This window comes from Nuphar pumila, chromosome 2 (genome assembly GCF_984573655.1).
Source record: "Nuphar pumila chromosome 2, dmNupPumi1.hap1.1, whole genome shotgun sequence".
Taxonomy (NCBI): Eukaryota; Viridiplantae; Streptophyta; class Magnoliopsida; order Nymphaeales; family Nymphaeaceae; genus Nuphar; species Nuphar pumila.
In genome coordinates this window covers 107,233,688-107,256,845 of record NC_143250.1, presented here as the reverse complement: position 1 = coordinate 107,256,845, position 23,158 = coordinate 107,233,688, and the positions used below count along the sequence as shown (strand labels likewise).

General features: G+C 39.0%; 1 protein-coding gene across 2 annotated transcripts; it reads left to right on the top strand.

Annotated features, from left to right (window-relative positions):
• The first annotated feature begins 3,846 nt into the window (after window positions 1-3,846).
• On the top strand, window positions 3,847-11,826 carry LOC149846602 (cytochrome c oxidase assembly protein COX11, mitochondrial-like). Of its 2 annotated transcripts, none has more exons than XM_089998091.1 (7): window positions 3,847-4,019; window positions 4,212-4,575; window positions 4,914-4,982; window positions 8,646-8,718; window positions 8,803-8,907; window positions 11,457-11,537; window positions 11,619-11,826. In XM_089998091.1, the coding sequence occupies exons 2-7, from the start codon at window positions 4,505-4,507 to the stop codon at window positions 11,715-11,717; spliced, it is 498 nt and encodes a 165-aa protein (XP_089854217.1). In that variant the 5' UTR covers window positions 3,847-4,019; window positions 4,212-4,504; the 3' UTR covers window positions 11,718-11,826. The 2 variants fall into 2 exon arrangements, with proteins under 2 accessions (XP_089854217.1, XP_089854216.1); XM_089998090.1 differs by having other exon boundaries at window positions 3,895-4,019; window positions 4,930-4,982.
• Window positions 11,827-23,158: the final 11,332 nt, after the last annotated feature.

The window sequence follows — 23,158 nt, the reverse complement described above, 5'->3', positions numbered from 1 at the left end:
GGTATGCAATCGTTTATTATAACTAATGTGTTTTATATTTATGTGTACTAACTTTCTGAAAGTATTTATAGGCTTCTCATCGCTTCGCAACTGCGAACGAGAAGAAAGACGCGAGGGTAGTGTGGCAGAAGGTGGCTGCCAATTGATTTGCCGACATGCTACACAATATGAAGACTGCAACAAAAAAAATAGTTGGTGGGATAGATGATCCACTGCAGTGGAAGGGCCATAGGCGTTATACTATTAGAAGAGATTATTTGAAGGGCATGTGCGACAAGTGGGCGAGCAACAAAATTTGAAACCGCTCAGCAAAGGTTACACAAAACCGAGCGAAGATGTCTGATGCTCATCTACACACAGGTGGATCTAGGATTTTTGGGAGCCACCTGAAGAAAATGGTAACTCATCAATATATATATATATATATATATTGTCAAATTTGAAAGTATTTATGCATACTTATTAATCAATTTTTTTATCATTTAACATTACAGAAAACAGAAAAATAAGACATTGTGCCTTACAAAGATGCGTTTGTTGAAACACATAAACGTAAGAGTACATGAGATTTTGTATCAGAGAAGGTGAGAGTGACATCGGTATGTATTTATTGTATTAATAAACATTATAATATACACGTTACTATGAATTACGTTATCATAAACATTGTAATTCTTAATTATTAATTCATATTCTAATCATTACTCTGTATGAGTCATACGAGCAACAAATGATACAACGATATGGGGATGACTCCACTCAGTATTCGCCTTTTGATCCTGCAGCATGGGTGACTGCAACTGGTGAACCCAAAAAAGGTTGTGTGTTCGAGTTTAGGAGTATCATGAATACCACACCTGTTGTTGCCTCATGTAGCCACGACTTTCAGAGTTCTCCCGCCAGCATCAACTCTCAACATCCGATTGACCCTGCTATGTCTTGGGATGGTGTCTGTTAGCGTCTTGAGGACAAAATAGAATACTTTTTAAATGAAGCCATTCCCAACATTGTCCGTAATGAGTTGTGCAACTTTTTTCAGGACAGGGGAACTTCGTCTGCATTCAACATAAGCTTAGGTGCCCGTCAGGTATATGAAATTTTTTTACTGATATATATAAGCCTGATATTAGCATATATGAAAGTTTTTTAATACCTTATAATACATATATGTATGATTGAATCATTATAATTTTTTTTGACTGCCTTAAAACATGATACGCATGATTGAATCACATATAAAGTTTTTTAACTGCCTTAGAACACATATGAGTATGATTGAATTACTATAACATTTTTGGACTGCCATAGAACATGATACACATGATTGAATCACATATAAAGTTTTTTTACTGCCTTAGAACACATATGAGTATGATTGAATCACTATGAAAGTTTTTTGATTGCCATATAACACATATGAGCAAGATATTAGCATATATGAAAGTTTTTTTATTGCCTTATAACATATATATGCATGATTGAATTAATATGAAAGTTGTTTGATAACCTTAAAACACATATATGCATGATTGAATCAATATGCAAGTTTTTTGACAACCTTAAAATACATATATGCATGATTAAATCACTATAAAAGTTTTTTGACAACCTTAGAACACATACAAGCATGCTTTCATCACTATGAAATTGTTTTACTGTCTTAGAATACACATATGCATGATTGAATTACTATAAAATTTTCTTTAGAACATGTTTATCCATGATTGAATCAATATGCAAGTTTTTTGACTGCTTTAAAACACATATGAGCATGATTGAATCACTATGAAAGTTTTTTGATAATATTAGAACACATATAAGCATGATTTCATCACTATTGAAGTTTTTTGACTGTCTTGTAACACATATATGCATGATTGTGATACATAACACATTTATTTGACAGCCTTATAAACCATATATGCATGCGTGAATCATTGTGACATTCTTTGACGACCTTAAAACACATATCTGCATGGTTGAATCACTATAATTTTTTTTCTAGCCTTAAAACACATATTTGAATTCTGTTAATGTCCTTCAGTTTATTGCTAGTCTATGTGTCATTCGACCATCTACTTTGTTGCATTAAATTAGGTGCATTGCATATAATTTATTTCATTATATTTTGTTTATAAATACTAACATTTTGGTTCTCTTATAGGATGCTGGAGATAATCAGCGTAGAGGAGCTGATGGAGGCTTGGAGGGAGGGACAGATCGAAAAAATGAAGAGGATGATACCCAAAATCTTGGAGATGATTAGATTCGTTTGTTTAATTTGTTTGACGTACTTGTAACTAATTATAACTTGGCAATGACTGTATTTGGTTGTTAAAGTTTGCTTAACTTAGAACTTCTGTTAAATTTGTTTCACCTGAATAAATATTTTTTATGTATACTTTTTTTATAAGCAAGTTATATGAATTGTATAACGAAAATTTTTTCTCGAGTTTCAAAATATTTTAAATTTTTTTATTTTTTAAAATTAGCGACGGATAATAGACGTCGCTAATTCGTCGCCAATTTGAAGCAGTCGTCGGTTTGCAACAAAATTTAAGCTGTCGCTAATGGCCGTCACCAAATTGACGATGAACATTAGCGATGAATATGTATTCCTCATTAAATAGTAGCGACGAATTAAATTTCATCACATAACCAAATCAGTCACTAATTAGCGACGGATTAACGACATACATGATCCGTCGTTAAGCCATGCTAGAAAGTGTCACTCTCATGACGAGAAGCCCTCACCGAGAACCGGGTCACTTAATGGGGGCCTGCTCCTGTCAAGGCAATTATAGAGATTGGGGTCACCGACACTCGAGCCTTTTTTTTAGGGATCACCAGATAAAGGCATCCATCCACACACACTCTGCATGGCCGTTACCACCTCTATGCGTTTTAAAATATTAAAAGAAGCCCATGGTTTCAGGCTTATGAAGCAAGCTTCCGAACGAGTGATATAAAATTTTGCACCATTTGACCCTACACGCCTACCTCTCGGGTTTTCTCTTTTTCTTTCAAAATTTTGGCAAAAAATTGCGCATCGTGATCCCCACCTTGTCTCGTTCGTCCCCCCAATCATTTTTTGATAATGGAAATGGATCCAAGGGAAACAGGCCCGCTCTGTCTCGCCCCGTTTGAACAGAAGAAATGAAACTAAGATGGAGTCCCATTCCTTTATGAAAAAAAACCCCACCGTCCATCGCTTCAATGACCACGATCCATTATGAAATAATGACGTCAACAATTTTGGAGGGGCTTCGTTGCTGGAATAATGAATGGTAGTGATTGAAGCGATGGGTGGTATTGATTCTATAACACAAATTATTTTTTTTTTTGTCAAATCAACTAATCAGCCATTTCATTTACAAGTTGCCCTCGAGCTGTTTTGTTTTGTTTGTTCTTTTTTTTGTTTAATGAGAGAACCCATAATCTTGACTATCAAGTATCAAATGAAAAAAAGAAAAGCAAACTGAGATCAGCAGAACCATAACATGATACAAGACACTGCACCAATGGACATTAGGTTGGGTACCTGACAGGGTTCTGAATACGATGTGATTGAGTTTGACTCGGGCTGGCTTGGCCCGATAAAAAGGCAATGGCTCTGAACCCACTGATAAAAAGGCAATGGCTAAGTCGGGCCTGGCCCCATGTCGACCCCACTGATCCACACAAAAAAGCGTGCTATGGAGACCATGAGCCATTCGGACCCAACCAACCTGTACTCTGTCGAGCCCAAGCTTGGGGGACTCAGCCCGGTCTGCGTGCGTGCAGAGGGTGCAAGCCGTGGTCGTGCGGGTCTGGTATGCTTTTTGAGGGTCGCGCCGAGGACACTTTCTGAGATCGAACTTCTTCTTCTTCTCTTCTTCTCTCTCTCTCTCGAGGGTTTCTCAAGGGTTTTAGCTCTGTCTGAAGATGTCGTGGTCGATCTTTCACAGAAGGATCGCTCTCTCGTCCTCGAGGATCGATCGTCTCAGTCGACTACGCTCCATCTCTTCCCTCGGAGCGAGGTAACCCGCGAATCTCTTGGCCCCAAAAATCTGATTTTAAAAAACCTAATTTTATTCCTGTAGCTCTGAAAATCCGATTTTTCTGCCTTTTTACCTAAATTTCTCGATCCGTTTCTTCGTTATTGTTCTTGATATTGTCCGCTCTCTCTCTCTCTCTATGTTCGTAATTATTTTGAAATTTTGGGTGATTAGAGAGATGATGAGTTCGAGAAATGGGCGAGTTTTGGATCCGTTTCCATCGGTGCGTGGTGCTGGGGAATCTGTCGGCTGCGCGGGCAGAGGACTTCCGAGTCGATCGATGCTTGGATCGGGATTTTGGCGCACAGACGTCATGTGGGGGAAGGCATTGAGTCCGGGAGGAGATCGACGATGGTACTCGACTCGTTCTGACGGGGCGTCTCGGTTTCAAGCGCCTCGGGAGGGGAATCTTCAAGCGACGCTACTGTATCTGTTTGCGCTAGTTGTTGCGATGGTGGGCTCGACGTATGCGGCGGTTCCGTTGTACCGGAAGTTCTGTCAGGCCACTGGGTATGGTGGAACGGTTCAGAGACGCGAGGTAAGATTGGGTTTTTGGGGAAGAGGTGGGAAAATTTTATTTCTAGATGCGTGATTTGAACAAGTGGTGTCTTTGTGTGATTGATTTTGAAGAGATTAGGATATGGTTCTATCGCTAAACATTGAAAATGTGAATACCATAGTAAAAATTTGTGGGATAAATTATCATCTAGAATGAAATTGAACAAGTGGGCATCTTTTATGTCATTGGTTACATATGAAACCTCTTTGCATAGTTTGTATTCTCTGGAACAGAATGTATGTAGGTAAAGTGTTTGATGTAAAGAATGGTGATCGGTCATTATATATTTCTGAGTGTTTCTCATGCATTGTGACAAGGTCTAAGTCTCTGCAGACTGTTGAGGAGAAAATCACGCGGCATGCACAAGAGGGAACTGCCCCTTCAAGGTACATTGGGCTATATGGAGACATGTTTAGTTTGGGTTACTGTTTGCTTTTGGCTTGGTTTTGTGATTTTCGCGTTGTTGCAAGCGTTTGACTGTTTGTTAGTCTATAGATTGAGGACTGTTTCTGTTAAATGTTGTTCATATTTCTGGAACCTGTAAAAATGGACTATTCGCTCTTAGTAAGCCACTAGAAAAATTCATTGTTATATGTAAGACGAAAGCCTTCAATATTCAAATTGTTTGTGTGAGAGGAGCACTGTTGTTAGTTTGCCATAAGTCTTACAACCAATAGTGAATGTGATCTAGGCCTAACAAGCAAAGTGGAATGGGCAAGGGATGGAACGCACACTGCAGTTGAAAACCGACAATCATGTCAGAGATGGTTGTCATATACACAAATAAGAGATTGGCAACCTAAGGTGATACCGTGATGTTATTTCTGTTATTCATTTTGCTGAATCCCATACCTTTGGCCACCAAGACCGACTGTAGCAGTAGCAGTATACCCAATTTTCTGATTATATACAATCTGAGTCACCGGTCTTCACATATTTATCTATTTCATTTTAGAGTCTTAGACATAACTAGCTTGCTTTTTCTGTTGGTCAACAAGTTCTCATTGCTCTGTGCTTTTTCTTCATGGCTTCCAAATGCAACTTTTTCTGTGCCTCAAGTTTGAAAAAGGGGGCATTACCGACACTTGCCCCTGCTGCCATGGTACCCTTTTTACCAGAACTGTATGACTTCACATGGAATATTTATCCATTTATGTACCTTGTGATACCTTTCCTTGTTAGGTGGTGCATATAGGATATGTTTGAATCACTGTCCCCCGCCCGAAATGGGGCGAAATGAATGCAGGGGATGGTGATTTCAACAAATGTTGGATGCGGTGGACGCTCGGAACGACGTCCGCCGCATCCTTAAAAAAGTGTTATTTTTGTAACACCCCTCCCCCTGTTACAAAAAGAACGGGATGCGGGGAACACATGGTAGGGGTCCCTGGACTCTCTCTCTCTCTCTCTCCCCTTTGCAGCCAGGGGGTCACCGGTGCCAGGGTCACCGACGCTGGGGTTGAGGTTGCCGTTGAGGCGACACGAGGCCATCGGGGATGAGGTTGCCGTTGAGGCGACGCGAGGCCAGCGAGGTGATGCGAGGCCGCCGGCGAGGTTCCTCTTTTCTTTCTTCCCCTTTTCTTCTTCTTCTTTCGTCTTTCTTCTTCTTTTATTACGGTTTGAATCAAAAAAAAATTTAGGGCATTTTTAGGTTTTTGTATGTGAGGGTTTTCTTAGATTAGGGGTTTTTGTTTGATTTTCATAGATTAGGTATTTGTTTGATTTTATTGATTAGGATTCTCTTCTTGATTAGGGTTTCTTCTTCTTGATTAGGGTTTTTTTCCCATTGATTAGGGTTTCTTCTTCTTGATTAGGGTTTCTTCTTCTTCATTCTTCATGGACATTTGTTCGACTTGGAACTAAAAGAAGGGAACAAACATAACCAATGTTGTGTTCCGTTCTGTTTGTTCATTTCGTCCAATCCTGGACAAGCCATCAAACAACCCCATAGAGAATTACATGGTCAAACCCATGGATCTTCCAACAGTATATTAATTACTTTGTGGATACCGACCCTATGCATGTGATCTATGTAGTTTAAATAGTAAAAAAATGCTTTAGATTATGACATTTTGATATTTAGGCATTTTTTGGTAACATTTAAAAAGCAGTAGCCCATGGTGCACTGATATTTCACAATACAAAAAGTCATATTTTTATGTCGGAAAAACTGGATCCAAGATATGTTTTCTGGTAAGAAAACAAAACCATGATAAACAGATCTCTGGGGTCAGATTATATGGGATCGAAACTTCAGATCAAGAAACACTTTAAATGTGAGGTACATTGTGTTTATTAAACAAATGAATGTGGTCTCAGTCACACCAAGGCTTATTGATAAAAAAGGCATGTGACTAATACTCGTGGCTATCACAACAGAACATTTAGTATGGAAAACCCCAGTAAAAAATTATATTCTGCTGCATCACAAATTCTCTAGTCATTAATAGATGTGGCCACAACCTGTTGCAACTGGAAGAGTTGAACTGTCTCCTGTTTAACTGAACTTCACTCATTTGATCATCATTAAAGCATTCTGTTTCAGACCAGGGAAGGAATTACATAAATGAGGAAACAATCATGGCAAAGAATAGTTCTCACATGGTAATCCACAATGTAAAAACAAATGGAAGTATCTAGAAAGCCAATAGTTGAACCATCAGCAAACTTACTCTCTGAAAGAACACATGCATATACTAGAAATTGAACTGTCGAAAGTCCTGACTTATGATAGAAACCTGAGTATCATTTTTCTCTATTGGAAACTCAACCGCCTGAGACAATAATGTTGATAAACGCAAAGGGAAGTTATACATTAGTTCTTAGCTTTTAGTTTCAATGGTAGATCTTCTTTAACAATCATAACTTATCTGCATAGGGTATAAAAAACAAACACTGAGAGGCATAATATCCATGTTTGGCTGGCTTCCAGCTGTTGTTTGTACCATGATTGAAGCCCAAATCTTGCTTACTCAGAACATCGACAATCTGGGCTCATGAATGAGTTTGGTAAGCTGTGTGCAACTAAAGTTTGTTCGCTCCAGGCCTCAGTCTGTGACACAAAAGACGTGGATCACTAATTATTTTCACTTGTACAGAAATACACCTTTGAATGCATTAGGAGACAATTATGGGTCTCCCGAGTTACTGGGGTAAATTCACAAATTGGCTGAATATCTGTGGTTTAGCACTCCAAGGCTATTCTACTGCTATTATATGTCACCCACTTTGGATCAACTAAATCTATGTTAGTTTTGATGCAAAGGTTTTGTTCAGAGTTGCCAATCGAGGAAGCAAGAGTGGGAAGCGAGACACCTCTAAAATTTTAGGAAGCGGAAAGCATGGGACGATTTAGAAGCGAATCGAGAAGCGTCTCGGAAGCGACCTAGGAAGCGAACTAGAAGCGAAGAGAAAATGAAGAGGGAAGCGACTTAGGATTTGAGTGGGAAGCAAATAAGAATCAAATTTTCCTGATATTAGGCAAACAAATTTTTTGTTAAAGGCTCCAAGCACCCCCCCCCCCCCCCCCCCCCAAAAAAAAAAATTTTATTTCCTGATATTGGGAAGCGAGAAGGAAGCGAATCTGAAGTGAGCAGGAATCCCCATGCCTATGGGTGCTTTCGGCAACCCTGGTTTTGTTACATATTTTCTCCATCCTATAGTCAGTGCTTTTGCCAGCAGTTCATGCAACACTTTGTTTCATACACATGAAGCACTGAATAGAGAGCTCATTTTATAAAAAGGGTAATATATATTCATGGTTCAGCATTGTGGGGTTCTAGAAATATACCTGTCCCATTTAAGGAAGATGGCACGTACAAAGGCATGGAACATGTGCACCTGCTGTGCTGATGGATGCCTTAAGTTCTTTTTCTAGGATTATCACTGGAAACTCAAAAGTTGATTACTTAACTAGGTGTGCATGGTATGAAGTACAGATGGGCCACCAGTGTCTTGTGGTAGTGAGCAGATTATGCTATAGAGATAGACATGAATGCACATCCCTTTCCTTCTTTCGCTCTTAACCTGATGTGGTTTTTTGCTTGCAGGGAACTCATTGTTCAGTTCAATGCCGATGTTGCTGATGGCATGCCATGGAAGTTTGTCCCAACACAAAGGGAGGTACTCTAATTAAATGAATACTCACATTATGTTGACACTTTCAGAAACCATGGTACACTAAGTCGGGTTTCTATTGTATTGCAGGTAAGGGTCAAGCCAGGAGAAAGTGCCCTTTCTTTCTATACTGCTGAAAATCTAAGTTCAGCACCTATAACTGGTGTATCTACGTATAATGTTACACCCATGAAGGTACCTTCATTTAAGTTTGTTGATCAGTCAAGTCACACACACACAACCTGTAATGTCTAGCTTTCAGTTGTTTTAAGCATAGTCCAAATGCCAATGATATTTTGAAAATTTTGTGATTTTATTGTGAGAACTTCACAGGTCATGAAAGTTATCATGAGAAATGCAAGCTCTCGGATATTTCTACTATATCAGGATTTTGTCATGATCTCAATATAACTTTTTTTATTTTTAAAATTTTAATTATTTTTAACTTTTATTAAAAAATTTATACATAAATATGCTGGGATATTTTTAAGAGATTTGTGATTATGGTTTAAAGTACCAAGCAGATCGATATTGAGTAGGCAGCATTCCATACACATTGTGTATCAAGTTTTGGCTCAATTTGTATTGGAAGCCTATCAAAATGTGGGCTCATTTCCAATGCATAAAGGTAAAGGGCAAATGTGTCATTTACAGATTTGTTGAGTCAGAACATGTCTTGATGGATCCTGGTGTCAATTTGAGTTGAAATTTGCTAGATTGCATGTGTTATTGTGATTCACTTCTAACAGATGTTGGTGTTTTTGGCACCAGTAACTTGCTTCAAGGTGGTCATTTAGGCAAGGGTATAGAATCTGGCTTCTAGATTGGTGATTCTAGATCATAATTTGACTGGAGATGTTTCCTTTTTTCCAATGCATAAAGGTGAAGGACAAATGTGTCATTTACAGATTTGTTGAGTCAGAACATGTCTTGATGGATCCTGGTGTCAACTTGAGTTGAAATTTGCTAGATTGCATGTGTTATTGTGATTTCACTTCTAACAGATGTTGGTGTTTTTGGCACCAGTAACTTGCTTCAAGGTGGACATTTAGGCAAGGGTATAGAATCTAGCTTCTAGATCATAATTTGACTGGAGATGTTTCCTTTTTTTTCACCACATTATATAGGAAAATGGGTCTTGGATCTATGTGGATTTTATATTTACTAATGGCTGCATCGTGGCACAAGTTACAATAACACAGTTGATACCTTGAATTACAACACTGTGGCTAGTTCTCTCTAGAGCCGACCCTGTTTAGTTGGGTTAAGGCCCGATTTATGATGACAGCTAGTTTTTTTCTAGTTGAAAGGATAACTCTTATCAAGCATGTGTGAATTGGTATAACTCCTGCCTTGTTTTCCTTTATAGCATTCTCAAAAACTCGAGCAAAGAATGATAAGATTTTTGTGACCTTCCTTTGGCAAGAGCAAAGGGGTGGGGAGGGGCTCTTTTCCTACCTCATCACCAGGTTTCCTTATCCATTTGATAGGGGCGGCTTTAAATTCAGAATCTGAGGCTTATTAATTAAGCATTCCTTAGAAAATGGGTGGTGTTTGAAGAAATGTAAGACAAGTGGGGGGCTTTACTGCCTAAGAAGATTATACATGTATAGTAATATGCAAACTAACTGAACCCCGACTATACATGAAAAGCTGGGTGATTTATTTGGAAAGGGTGGATAAGTGTTCTGAACCAGCATAAATAGAGAATTACGATCACTCTTGGCAAAGGAACGAACATTAAGTTCTGGTCTTATTCCTTGTCGGATTCTCCTTTGTCAAAAGACTGTCTGAGCTCTGTGACTTGACCAGGCATGGGAATAGTTCAGGAGTAGGGAGCTGGTCTGAATGGCTTACAGAATTTGTCTTTCAGGTGAAATTGACAGAAAGACGGTATGGAGAATGATTAGAACTTATGGAGAGGCTGGCGAATTGTGAGGATGTGTTTCTTTTGGAATTATTCCCAGTCTGGCTGATCTTCCATGAAGGATTGTGACCCTTAGTTATGTGTGCCTGCACCAGCTCCATTTCCTAAGGCATCTGTTTGGGGTATGACCCGAACCATAGAGCTTTGGTTTTGACTTGGTTAATTTCTGTTTGGAGGCTTCTTGACTCTAGAAAAGCTGAATCTAGGGGTACCTTCTTATCTGGTATTTGCTTCCCATGTAAGAGAGAGGAAGAAACATGCCTGCAGTTATTCCGATTCTACCCATATTTTAAAAAGCTGTTTTGTTGGCTGGAGTGGCATAGGAAGATTGTATCAATTGTACAATCTTTTTGGCTGAAGGGCTAAAATCGAGGGTGGGAGGTGGTTGACCATTTGGAAATTTTGGTGGTATACTTGGCTTGAGAGGGACAAAAGTATATTTGAGAATATAGCCACCAAACCTTTCGGCTGCACCATTGTATTGGGTTGGTTATCAGATCGTGTGAACAAGGGAGATGGTGGTGGTTCTGATCTGAGTTCGATTGGTGCTGCTAGATTTAGATTTCTCAGGGAATAAGCTTTGTATTACAGGTTCATGTGTTAATTTGGTGGCTCACCTTTAGTTCTTCTTTTGTTATTCTATGTTTCCTTTGTTCAAATAAATTTATTTCATCTTTTAAAGAAAGGAGAAAAGATTAGTTTCTAATTTGATTCTTCTTTTGTTTTCCGTTTTTCCTTTATTTAAATAAATTTTTACTTCACTTCCTAACGAAAAGGAGAAGATTGGTTTCTTACTTGGTTGACCTCTTCCTTTCAGGCTGCAGTTTACTTCAATAAGATCCAATGCTTCTGCTTTGAGGAACAACGTCTTCTTCCAGGGGAGCAGATTGACATGCCTGTAAGTATTCTGCTGTTTATTTTACTTTTTGACATGATCAGTACTGAGTCACGGCCTGATGATGGCGGGTTTTCTTTGCAGGTGTTTTTCTATATTGATCCTGAATTCGAAACAGATCCTAAAATGGATGGCATAAACAATTTGATACTGTCATATACCTTCTTTAAAGTCAGTGACTAGTGAAGCTTTTAGCCTTTTATTGGCTTTCATTTCAATGTAACGTGCAGTTGCAGTTGTTTTTAGAAACAAAATAATTTTTGCAAAGGAAAACTTGTCCCATTGCTAGATCTGTTTTGATGCTTCTTTTTATATGTTCAGATGTCATGTATGGTTTGAGTGCGGTATGTCTTAGAGGCGGGAGTAGGGCTGAGAAACTAGATGAGCTTCGGCATGTGTTCGGCTCATAAAGAGTTTGTTAGTGAAATATGCTTGGCAAGCCAAACAGGAACAGCAGGTGTGTGGCTAGGCTCGGCTCATATAGGCTCCTTAACTATTTATAAATATATTTTATGTCGTACAGTCTAGATCTTAGAAGTGTTTGGCTTGCAAGCAATAAATTGAAAGTTCAAATTTTATTGCTCACAACTTTGAAACAATGTATTTATTTTGTAATGAGCAAGTTTGATCTTGGCTTAGTAGGTAGAGTCCAAATTCTATTAATTTTATCTTTAAAAAAGGTATTTTATATGCGAAGGAGCCAGCTCGAACTTGGCTTGTTGGCTCGGGCTTGCCATGAGTTTGAGCTTGGCTTCACTCACCACAAGAATCAGCGGAGCTTCAACACGCTCTGTTTGGTTCATTTGGCTCGTTTACCAGTCCTAGTTGGAAGGTATCCTGGCATGGTGTAAATGTATTTGTGCTGCCTATTATGATGTCCCATACCCATGTTGAGCAAAAATCCAGTATTATTAAATTAAACCCAACGCTGCCCCAATGGTTTTGGTGCAGTGGGGGCTCGTTTACCAGACCTAGTTGTAAGGTATCCTGGCAAGGGGCCATGCCGCTAGACGGGTTTTCGAGTTCCATTCCATGAGCATCAGCCCCTTGCAATAAGGGTAAGCGATAAGCTGATCTTGCTCAGTCAAAGCTTGGCGACTCTTTGGGGGAAAGGGGGGCGTGCCATGGGTTTACACTGTCGGGACAGTGATAGTAAGTACGGCAGACTTAGCCCGCGCGATTAGGTCTCTGTTTTCAAGAGTGGTTTCTCCGTCCATGAAAAAAACTGACGCACATTTGACTGAATTGGCTGATTTGCATAGAATCATAAGATGCATTGATTAGGGGACTCTAAGCAAATTATGTCGTTTATGTTTTGACAAGGCTCAATCAGATGAGCCAAAACTGACTCGGTCAAAACTAAGGAAATTATGCATTATATATTCTCAGATGGCTCTGCCCAGTCATGGGTTAACTCATGAGTTGGGCTGAGTCAAATGAGTTATTGTAGAAACTCGGCCAAGTCTTCGCAAAACCGAGTTAACCTTAGTTTTTGACTCGCTAGGTGCTTGATACGAGACAGCTCGACTGAGTCACGAGATAACCGGGTGAGTTTGTGAAGCATGAATAGAAGAAACAAGAATCTCCATAGCTTCCAATCAGTCCATATAGCCCTAGCATTCGGGGGGCGTGTGTAGCCAGCAACTTCCATGGAATTGCAGACCCATTCTAGAACATCACCTATTGGAAACTGCAGGGACAACAGGCATAATAAGAAATCTTGGAAGTAATCTTAGTACAATTAGGGATGCAAACAGGTAGGGTTCGGGCCAGATCTGAATCTGGATATGAAATGTGAACAGTAGGTCCAAATCTGGATTCAGATCTGAGTAAGATCCAAAGAGCAAAGAAGTATTCTGAATCCAAAATACATGTGGTAGTATTAGATCCAGAAAGAATAGAACAAAAACAGGCTATTTACATGTAAAGGAAACGTAATCGAGTAGGATTTGATTCAGATCAACTCCATATTCACTTAAAATGTTGATCCAAAACCGACCCGAATCTGAAAGTAATCCGATTGAACAGATCCAAATCTGATCCGAATGCACATCCAATTTTTATTTAGATGATCCATATCAAAAAATAGCATGCTAGACTTGGATCAGATATCTGACCATATCCGATCCGATTGCACCCCAAAGTACAATTTAAGACCTTCAGGATTTTAACAGGGCCATCAGTAAGAATGACAATTTCCAATAGAAGCGATGACAGTCTGCTGCACATTCCATGAAGGAATATGTAAACCAGGAAAGAGATAGGCTGCAGGAACAGGCCACATCCCAATCCCTGTCAAATTCCTTAAGGGAAGTTGTTTCACGCCCTTTCCTATGAAAAAAGGCTCTCTTTCATAGGAAATAGGGTATAAACAATCATGTCTATGAAAAATATATGTTGGGACTCATACAATAAATGCAAAAAAGCAGCTTTGCTGTAGAAATGGGTTCATACCATAGTGACACGTTTTAATAGGCAAAATCTTGTTTTTAAAAACTTGCAAGAATTTGATTTTTTTTCATAAATCTTGCATTTTTTTTCAGCAAATTCTCGGCAATAAAAAAATAAAAAATATATTTTATAAGAAAATATTAATAAAAATTATAAAAAAAATACATGGGTTTTTCACAAAAAATAGCCGTTTAAAATGTAAATATTGGGTTTAAATCATGGTATTTATGTTTTTTTCATAAATCTCATGATATTTTGAAAATATCATGAGAAATTGCCCTTTTAAACTTTTAGGCAATTTCTCGCGATATTATCATGAGATTTTCATAAATCTGGTGATATTTGTCACTATGGTTCATACCTACCCCTTAGGGAAGCACTTTCCCTCCAAAGTAGCCCTTTGAAAGGAAAGAGGCTTTCCTTAAGTGAGAGTGTAACAAACGCCCCCTAAGGGCCTGCTCGTGAAGTTGTCAGAAAGAAATGGAGGTAGAAAGATATTTCTTAGGAATCACGAGTACCTTAAAATCAATTTTATTGTTTGGCATGAGGAAATTGAAGGAATAAAAAAAGAAGAAGCGTGGGATCCACAATGGGGATGTCAAGGAACCAGATTTTATCCAATATTCTCGACTGAATTTGATTTCATTCAGTTGTATTTGGTAAGCCAAAACCATATCCGATTAAAATCAGATGGGGATATGCTTTTGATTTTTTGCCACTGAATCCGACAAACATCTGCGAATCAGTTTACATGTAAAAAAGCAAATCTAATATGAGTTTTTTACCATCCAAATCCAAATCAGAATTCCGATCCTTTTAGCCAACATCCAATTAGTCAAATATGGTATTGACTACATCCAATCCGAATCTGAACCCATTTACATACCTAGCCCCCACCAGTTCATTAATTTCTCGTGTTCACAAAAAAGAGATAATAGTTAGGGGTATCAACGGATTGGATTTACCCATACCCAACCCGGACTAAACCCTATAGGGTCTGGGTATGGTGACAAATAAGAAGACCCGATTAAGACCTGGATTCGAACCCAAAGGTCCAATTAATACATGGATCCGGGTATAGTTTGTGAAATTTTATATCAGACCTAGGCTTGACCCGAGTTCCGATTAAGACTATTGGCGATTTCCATCCAAAGGAGTGGTCCCGCAAAATTTCAATGAAAAAATGATAAAAAATATTTTTTTACCAGGTATGGTCCGGGTCAGGTTCATATAATTCTTATCGGGTTCAGGTATGGTTTCTCTTATAGTAGACCTAATTAGAACCAGGTCTGAACCCTATACCATGCCCGAAAATCTGATCCAAATCTAGTTTCACTTAGGTCCCAACCAAACCCGACCCGTTGACACCCCTAGCCGAAAGGTTGGTCACCTGCTTTCTTAAAGAATTAATATGTCTTCCTCAATAAACAAAAACGAGTCCCAAGTCATTTCTTTTCATTTTTTCTCAAATCATTTCCAACAATTTCCTCCAAGTACCTCTTCCCAAACATAGCCCAGAATTCCTGACAAAGATATGGACCTGTGTACTTTAAGGGCCTGTTTGTATGTCACAAAAAAGGGAGGGGTTTCCGTGGAATGGCGTGAAACCCCACACCTTTTCAGTGGAGAACACAGGCACATGCAAACAAGGCACCCGCTTTCCACGAGAAAAGAGGGTCCCAAAATCAACAGGACCCCCCCTTTACCGCGGTAAGGTTTCCCGTCCCAGGGGAGGGGTCTGATTCATTTACAGCAAAAGGACTCTCGGTATGAATTGCGACACCAAGCATCCCTCCGCGACATGCAAACGTGCACTAAGTGCATAAAGTCACTGCCAAGTGCACATGAAATGGAAAAAGGAAAGGAAAATGGAAAACTTGGAATAGGGACCTACATATATAGAGGCCTTGGACCATCTTGGTGCCTGCCCTGCTGTGGTGCTATTTCCTTTCCTCCCTCATTTTTATGGGAGCCAACAGGACCCAAACACTCTTAACCTTTGTCTAATTTGTGGGTACCACTGAGGCATTGCAGGTTATATTCCCATGCAGATCATGGTCTGTACTTTTATTGCAGTAACTGGTGATGCCTTATCCAGACCAACGTGGTTACTGCAGCATCCTTGCTCATGGAAGCTTGTGCAAATATGCAGATGAGAGGACACATTGCGAAGCTTTGCGCTGTCACGATAGTGACAATAGGTACAACAGGCTAAGACCAACGTGGCTAGGTCTTGGGTATGTTTTCTCTATGTAATAAATGAAAAGGTATGCCAATGGGCAACTAGTCTTCTGGTTGATGACTTTTGAGTGATTCGCATGAACTATTGGCTACAAGTACCAAAGTAGTAACTAGTCAAAACTGTTCCTCCCCTGGTTAGTTTTATTTTAACTACTTAATTACCTTTTCAATATATTTTATTATTTCTTAGTTTTATTATTTTTTGATATTATTTTGAGCAACCCTAATTTATGAATTTTTTATATTAGTTTTTATTTTAAATTTTAAAATTTCAAATCATAAACTTTTTATTTTTAATCTTAATTGGATCCGATCCAAATTAGATCTCCAATCATAATCATAATTTGTTATAAGTTCCTATAACACACATTTGGGGATGTCAATGAATCAGATTTTATCTATCCGACTAAATTTGATTCCGCTTAGTTGCAATTGGTAAGCCAAAAATATATCCGATTATAATCTGGCAAATATACAAATTTGATGGATATCCGAATCCGTTTACATGTAAATTAAAATGTGAATCTGGTATGAGCTTTTCATCACCTGAACCCGTTTAGCCAACATCCAATTAGTCGAATATGATATTGACCACATCCTATCCAAATACGAACAGTTTACATCCACACGCACATTATGCCCCATATGTTGGATGTCTGGATTGATAACATGCTGATAACATTGGCCTTAAGGAAGCTTATTTTACTTATGTTCATATTGTTGGTAGGGGTGGTTGGGGATTTCAGTCTTGTTTAACTCGTACCAATATTGTGGAAATTGATCTATTGTCCAAACCCACAAATTGGGTTATCCAATGAATTTGACTAACCCAACCCAAAATAAGCGGATCCGATCCATCTTTTTTTATTAGAATAAAAGCCTGCAAAAAAAAACAGGAAAAAGAGAGAAAACGATGGCTGAATTGACCATGTTGATTACTGGCTTAATCAGGCCAATCTTTATGATGCTGTGAAAATGAGTAACTGGACCAAGTCCACATCAACATGGATCAAATCGAGCCAATCTTTATGATGCTGTGAAAATGAGTAACTGGACCAAGACCACATCAACATGGATCAAATCGAGGAACAAAATGACAAAATAGTCCAATCATCAACCAAACTTGTTTTTTTTTTTTTGCACATCAGTCCTCGCCTTTTCATGTTTTGCAATTTGGTCCTCGTCTTCATTGCCGTTATTGCAAAACAGTCCTTTCGACAACTTCTGTTAGGTTAATAACCTGACCATGGTTAAGTATTCACTGGGTACGTCCCTCATCTCTCCATCTTTCCCCCACGACTCTCTCTCCCTCTCCAACAGCTTTCTCTCTCCCTCGGCGGCAACTCCCTCCCCCGCAACCTCTCTCCCTCACCGGGGACTCCCTCCCCCACCACCTCTCTCCCTGGTCAGAATTGATTCTGTTGTGATTCATCATCAGCACCATCACAATCAGTAGGTCTTGTCCATTCTACATGAGGGTCCCCCTTTCAGCATTTTTTTTTTATATTTACATGGAGAAACCACCCCAAGATCAAAGATCAAAGACCTAACTGCACTGGCTTTGCTTGCCATACTTAGGGTGGTCTCTGTCCTGACAGCGTAAAACTTTGTAGGCTTACCCTTACGGCCCACCAGGTAGTCTTATTCCATTTTCTATTTTTTTCGTTTACCCATGTACTATTGTCCACAATCCATCCATAGAATGGATATGGATCGGCTGAGAGTATTAACAGCCATATTATGCACTATATTTTTCCCAACGCCTATGGAAACCCTCTGGTGGCATTTTCACATTAACAAGATGGCACTGTCTAAAATTTGCAAGGCACACACCTATCCCTAAGTTGAGATGCCTTTTGTTTCAAAAAAAGATCAAAAACGAAAATGCAGAGAGATAGATGGGGAGAGGTTCAAACCTGTTTATTCCACCAAAATGTTCATCCAAATCAGTTTGGAATGGCAATAAATAATTAAGCACTGGCAAAATATCTACAAGTTCAGTAAAAAATGGCTGATTCAACTTGATTCGGTCAAGTCTGAATCGATTCAAGTCCAAAACCGATCGATACAAAATTGTTTCAATCTTATAACCAACTTTTAGCACTTGGTGGGTTAGTTCATAAGCATTAGCATTTAGGGTCTGTTTCTGGTGTGTAGCATCCATGCATCTGGATTCATGCATGACCAACAAATCGTTGGAGCTCAGAAGTACAAAATCATCACATGATAATCGCTTTTATTTCCTCACTTTTTGCAAATCAGTCCCTACCTTATAGTTTTTTCACAAAATAGTCTTCAATAAGGGCAAATCAGTCATTGGCTTTTTATTTTATTTTTTTTGCAAAATAGTTCTCATTGAGGGTTAAAAAAGTCATTTTCACTCACTTTTTTTTGCAAATCGGTCCTTGACTTATGATTTTTTGCAAAATGGTGATTGGCGAGGGTAGAACCATCAATTTACCTGACCTTAACTCTTTCAGTCAAGAGTGAGGGAAGACTGGTTTGGACCCAGGTGGAACCAGAGTTTGATGAGATTTTTGGGTACGGTATTGGGTCCAAACCTGGGTCTCATCGGGTTTATTTTAAGGAAAACCACACCCGTACCCAATCAGAACTACATGAATCAAACCTGGACCATACCTGATAAAACTATATTTTTTTTATCATTTTTATATAAAAAAAATTATGGATCTTAATTGAAAATTGGGTCGGGTTCGGGTCTACTATAAAATTTCACTAACTATACCCAGGTCCATGTATTAATCAGACTTTTGGATCTGGACCCGGGTCTTCTTTTTTATCACCATATTCAGACCCTATAAGGTTTGGTTCCGGTAGGGTCTAGGTATAAACCAGCCCCCTTGGCACCCCTACCTACGGCACTCACATGAGAAGTGCGCGGTGGGGAATAAAAATAATCGATTATCGGCTATATACTATTATTAAATTGATTCAATTTAAAGCATGGTTCTTACCGAATAAGCAATGATAAACGCATCTATAGGTTTGGATTAGACATTAAACGTATTTTTTTAAAAGGGTCTAAGATAGTAGGGAACTTACACATTACTCTCTTTCTCTCTCTATATATATAGAGAGAATAATGTGTAAATTTCAGACCATTTATCTCTCAGACTCCTTTTAAAAACATATTTACATGTGTTTTTTATTTAATTTAAATGCATAAATGTGATATTTATGCTTTATTTAGTAGAAAACATGGAATGGTTCAAGCACTTTACATGTTTAGATGTGTTTTAAGCTTAACAAAAAGATCAACGGTTCATATTACACAAAAAACTTGATTAACTAAATACCAAGAATTCTTGTTAAATTGATTTGATCCAAAATATAGTTATTAGTGAATAAGCAGTGATACAACATCTACTGGTTTGGATCAAACATTAAATTAAACACATACAATACATATTAGATTGGTTGCCTTACATATATGTACGCATATCTAACTCTCCATTCATTAGTACATTATCATAGCTGGCAATTTATGAAACAACAAAAGTTGTTACCTGTGAATATATACATCACTAAAAATGTCTTCCATTTAATTTAAAAAACAGATGCAAAAAGCAACATGAAAAAATTGAGTTCCATAAAATTCATCAAAATGATGCATACTGCTTTTTTTTTTTTTTTAAAGAATAAAAAAGCACATGGGTTTGAGTTTTGCAAGTTGTGAGCATAACAACTATGAGTTAGGATCCAAGATTCAAACTGATCTAAACCTAAGCTCTGACAAAATTGGACATAAGTTAGAGTTTTCCAGAAAACTATCTTTTCAAAAGAAAATCATGTTCTAAACTGTACCGACCTCGAGACCCGAGGGGTAGCATACTTGGAACGGGCCTTGGACCAACAGCCGGGGTTCGATTCCTGCGGGCGTTATTACTCTTGCGTAAGCAGAAGCTGGTGGCTCCTTGGAGTCAAGGGGTGCGCTCGGGTTTACACCCCTCTGAGGTGGTTATCCAGTTCCTGTACAAAAATAAAAACACTGTACGGGAACAGTCTGTGCAAGTTATCATGTGATGGGATGTTGAAAGTTCGAACCCCGCTGGTAATAACTGCTTGGTTGTATAGCCACCGGTAGGGCAGGGCTTGTATACTTGAAAGGAGGAGGGCCTTAATCTCCCAGATTGATCATAAAAAAAAAAAAATTTAAACTGTCCCATCAAGAAAAGGAGTTCCTTTGCTGATGTTTTGAAAAAGAGTGGTCTATTTCTTTTGTTTTCAAGTTTTACTGAAAAGATGGCATTTTTTATGCAGCGACGCTGCATATGAAGATCTGCTGACAGCCATCCATCTCAACATTTCTTGAGAGGGAGACCACGGCCATCTCTAAAAACGCCAAGATGGGTGTCTGTATGGAAAATGCATGATGCAGCGTCACTGCATTTTACGTGAACAATATTGAAAAAGACGTGTTTTTAAATGGAGTTTTGTTAACTATGACGCCACACATGAATGAACGTGCAATAAGTGCATCACTGCGCCCCAGTTCATGGGCATGAATCAATTATTTTAAGCATCCTCTAGATTGATGGCGAGTAAATTAACCATATTTTTTCATCCATTTTCTTTGAACGGCCCGTCATGGTCTGTTTATGCTTATGACTTTGGAGATTTGTGATCAATATAGGAAAGTCAGACGAGGCATTGACAAGCAAAAGTATTGTTTATATGGAAGAGATGTGAGGGGATTAACCCCATGATTAAATTATCATTTGGTTGAGACGTGAGTAGGGATGGCAGTGGGGCGGGGCGGGGCGGGGGACAAGGTCTCCACCCCCGCCCGGCCTCAAGATTTTATCCTCCACCCCCCGCCTCCATCCCGAGCGGGGAATGGATTTTATCCTCCATCCCCGCCTTCATCCCCGTTTCATGTCCTCCATCCCCGGTTCAAACGGGGATGAGGCGGGGCAGGGCGGGACGGGGATATTGCGGGGAAAAGTGGTCGGGGCGGGGATGAGGCGGGGATTGTGGCGGGGAAAAGTGCACGTCCATCCCCGCCTCCACCACCGGACGGGGATGGATTTTAACCTTCGTCCCCGCCTCCATCCCCGTTTCATACCCTTCATCCCCAATCCAAATGGGGCGAGGTGGGGTGGGGCCCCGCTTTCCCCCGGTCCACTGCCCTCCCTAGACGTGAGGGGATTAACACCATGATTAAATATTTAATCACCCTGTCTACCTCACAAATTAGGGTTGTCAACTGGACGGGTTTGGTTCGAACCCAGGTAGAATCAGAACCAGACTTGATTTGAGATGCTGGATCCGGGTCCAACCGGGCTCACCATATGAGAAACCATACCTGGATCTTATAAGGATTTCATGAACCAGACCTCAACCATACTCGGTAAAATAATATTTTTTTAATCATTTTTACATTGAAAAATTGAAGATCTTAGTCAGAACTCAGGTCGGGCCCGAGTCTGGTATGAAATTTCACAAACCGTACTCGGATTCTTAAATTAATTGGATCCTTCGGGTCTGACCTGAATTCTATTCAGACCTTCTTACTTATCACCAAACCCTAAGCTTATAGGGTGTACGGGTAGAGTCCGAGTCAAATCTGACCCATTGACCCCCACCACGCGGTTAGCAACTAAACTATTTGTGATCATCGCAAAATTTTTCCTCTCGTAATATTCTCTCTCTTCCTCTTCCTTTCCTACCTCTATGTCCTCCTTTTAAAGGGAGAAAATAGAAGACGGAAAGAGAAAAGAGAAGAGAGAAGAAGAGAAAAGAAGAAGAGGAACTCTTTTGCGGGTCTCACTTGATCTTAATTTTGAAAATATTTGAAATAACTCGCCTCCGTTTTTGAAATATTCGCGGGAAAACTGGGAGACGGGATCCGCTCGTCGGTACGAGGTTCGACCGTTCATGGCGCCTTTACCAGGGGTAATCGAACCAAGGGTCGAATTAATGCCTTTTGCTTTGCTTTGATATTATCTAAGTATTTATCCTAAGTCTAAAAAAATGCACAATGAATCATGCTTGTGCAAATGCAAAGATGTATGCTCTTTTGAAAATATTTTGAAGAATTTTCAAGTGAATCTGATAAAGTGAAGAAATGATTCCTAACTTTAGAACTTAAGATTAAAGTTCTAAGTTTTTAGAATAATCAAGAGTTTGGGAAAATAAATCTGGAATTTGGAAATTGATTTTGAAGTTTTGAGATAAAAGGAATTTTTCAAAGTCATAAATGGACTTTGAATCAGAAAAAAAATGAAAAATGAAATTGAATCAGGAGGAAAGGCAGAATTGAGAATTGTAATTGATTTAAAAGTTGAATTTTCAGGATGAAATCCGAATCCAAGTTCTGGATTCTGAATAGAGTTTTGAGTTGATTTTTGGATTTAGGATCTGAAATGGGAACTTGATCTAAAATCTGGAATGAAATGGAATTGGTTTTCAGAATTGGAATTTAAAGTAAAATTTGGATTTTGGAATTTTGAATGGAATCGGATTCAAGATTTGGAATCCAAGATGATATTTGGATCCGAAATCTGCGATCCAAGATAGGGTTGGACTCTAGATCCCAAGATGGAATTGGATCTGAAGTCTGAGATCCAATGTAGGATTGGGTTCTGGATCCTAGAATGGATTTTGGATCTGTAATCTGAGATCCAATGTAGGATTGGGTTCTGGATCCTAGAATGGATTTAGATCCGAAGTCTAAGATCCAAAGGGGAATTGGGTTCTGGGTCCTAGAATGAATTTTTGGATCTGTGATCTGAGATCCAAGGTGAATTGGGTTCTGGATCCTAAGAATTGGAATTTGGATCTGAATCTGAGACCCAGAGTAGGGTTGGATTCTGGATCCTAAGAATTGGAATTTGAATCCGAATCTGAGATCCAATGGTAGAATGAAGATCTGGATCCTAAGAGAAATTTGGATCTATGATTGAAGATCC